The sequence below is a fragment of the Alexandromys fortis genome, unplaced genomic scaffold (assembly GCF_014885135.2).
Source record: "Alexandromys fortis isolate MF-2015 unplaced genomic scaffold, M_Fortis_MF-2015_v1.1 scaffold_82, whole genome shotgun sequence".
Lineage (NCBI taxonomy): Eukaryota > Metazoa > Chordata > Mammalia > Rodentia > Cricetidae > Alexandromys > Alexandromys fortis.
Window position 1 is genome coordinate 1,222,277 of NW_026067963.1, and position 2,131 is coordinate 1,224,407.

General features: G+C 53.6%; 1 protein-coding gene across 1 annotated transcript; it reads right to left on the reverse strand.

Annotated features, from left to right (window-relative positions):
• Nucleotides 1-215: 215 nt before the first annotated feature.
• Rps29 (ribosomal protein S29) lies at nt 216-1,657 on the reverse strand. The gene is made up of 3 exons (XM_050153644.1): nt 1,490-1,657; nt 1,155-1,254; nt 216-317 (listed from the first exon to the last, which is right to left on the reverse strand). The coding sequence occupies exons 1-3, from the start codon at nt 1,549-1,551 to the stop codon at nt 309-311; spliced, it is 171 nt and encodes a 56-aa protein (XP_050009601.1). The 5' UTR covers nt 1,552-1,657; the 3' UTR covers nt 216-308.
• Between the last annotated feature and the right edge of the window lie 474 nt (nt 1,658-2,131).

The window sequence follows — 2,131 nt, forward strand, 5'->3', positions numbered from 1 at the left end:
CAGGAAGCAGGAGGATCTCTTTGAGTTCCCTAATATACTTCAGGATAGGCTACAAAGCTAGAGAAACCCTGTCTAGAAAAATGGGGGTGGGGGAAATTGTTGATCCCAGCACTAGGGAGGCAGAAGCGGATGAATGGGTCTGAGTTCGAGGCCAGCTTGTATTTAGAAACCCTGTCTCAAAATAAAAAAGAAAGAAAAGAAAAAAACAACACAACTTGAAGGTCTTCACTTTGTTTTATTCTTATGTACAAAGACTGGCGTTCATCTTTTCCACTGGGCAGAGTCTTGAAGAATCCATTCAAGGTCGCTTAGTCCAACTGCAAAGAAAAAGCAAAGAATTTATTAGATCCTGCCATTTTTTACTAGTTCACTCACCAATACCACAGAAACAACCTGAACCAAGTGTTCTGGAGAGCTACAAAGCAGTTTGCCACAGCTCATCTTAGTCTGAAAAAAACTGTCAGGGAGCCCGAACCATTCTAATCCACGATCTTCTCACACTGAGTCACTCAAATCTCCACACTGTGTATTACTGGGCTTACGGCAATAATTATTATAATGGAAATTATTTCCAATATTGGAATTTTGAACTGTCCCTGCTGCACCAGAGAGCTCACGTAAAATATGTAGGCCCATTAAACACAAGCTTTTTAAAAACTGGTCCCGAATTCGGGTGCGGTGGCTCACACCTTTAATCCCAGCCGTCCAAGACCAGCATGGCCTACTGAGCTCAAGGGTTCCAGGGATACAGAAAAACCCTGACTCGAAAAAGCAAACTGGTACAGTTAAAGAGAAAGCTGGTGGTTTTATGCCAAAAAGCAAATTGTTTTTGACCAAAAAAAGTGACTTGGGCAATCAACAAAGTTTCAAATAGCAATAATGTGACCACGACCTCAGAATCCTCCAAAGGCAAAAAAACCTTTGCTAAACATGTCTAAGGCTCTTCCCAACCTATGATCTAACGCCCCCGGCAGGACATTTAAGGCACATAGTCGATTAGCAAATCCTCGGCTACTATGGAGAAAGCGTAGGCTCTCCTACCAACCCGACCCCCAAACCTGGCAAGGCATTGGTCTTTCCAGCCCCCTCGGCCTGTGGGTCTCGGTCCGAGGCTCCCGCCCACACGGGGACGACAGCGTCGGGAGTGCGCGTACCTTAATGAAGCCGATGTCCTTCGCGTACTGCCGGAAACACTGGCGGCACATGTTCAGCCCGTATTTCCGGATCAGACCGTGGCGGTTTGAGCAGACGCGGCTGCACGGGGGAAGAGAAAGAGAGGGCATTCAGGCAGGCCATTTCTCACCGAGGACGCCGCACCGCCCGCACCCCGCCCGCCCGCCCGTCCTGCACGGGCCCGTCATGGCGGCGGCCGCCATGGAGGCTCCGAACGCCGGGCCTGCGCGCGGCCCGCGGGCGCCGTCACCTCCAGCAGCCCCGCCGCCCACAGCGGCCCTTTCCCCTACGCACAACCCCACCATCCGCTTCTCACCAGGAGCGGGATCCCTGGCCGAACTTCCGCGGGTGACTCCAGTAGAGCTGCTGGTGACCCATGTTGCCTCACTGACGGCCGACGAGCCTAAAGGAACGAGCCAGCGCACGCACGCGCTCTTCAAACTTTCCGGAGCCACACTTTACCCAGAAGACACCGCTCAGGCGTGACGCGTGCGCAGTGCGGCGGCGCTGGTCGGGGCAGGGCGGTTTGAGTGACAGCTCTCGAGACGACGGGGCGGGCACAGTGGCTGACGTCACCGCAGGCAAACCTCTAGTATCTTCCCGGCCGCGCTGTCGACCGCCGGGCGCGGTGGCGCACGCCTGTAGTCCCAGCTACTCGGGAGGCTGAGACAGGAGGATCGCTTGAGTCCAGGAGTTCTGGGCTGTAGTGCGCTATGCCGATCGGGTGTCCGCACTAAGTTCGGCATCAATATGGTGACCTCCCGGGAGCGGGGGACCACCAGGTTGCCTAAGGAGGGGTGAACCGGCCCAGGTCGGAAACGGAGCAGGTCAAAACTCCCGTGCTGATCAGTAGTGGGATCGCGCCTGTGAATAGCCACTGCACTCCAGCCTGGGCAATATAGCGAGACCCCGTCTCTTTTTACGTTTTCAACGTTATTTTACATCTTTTTTTTTTAAA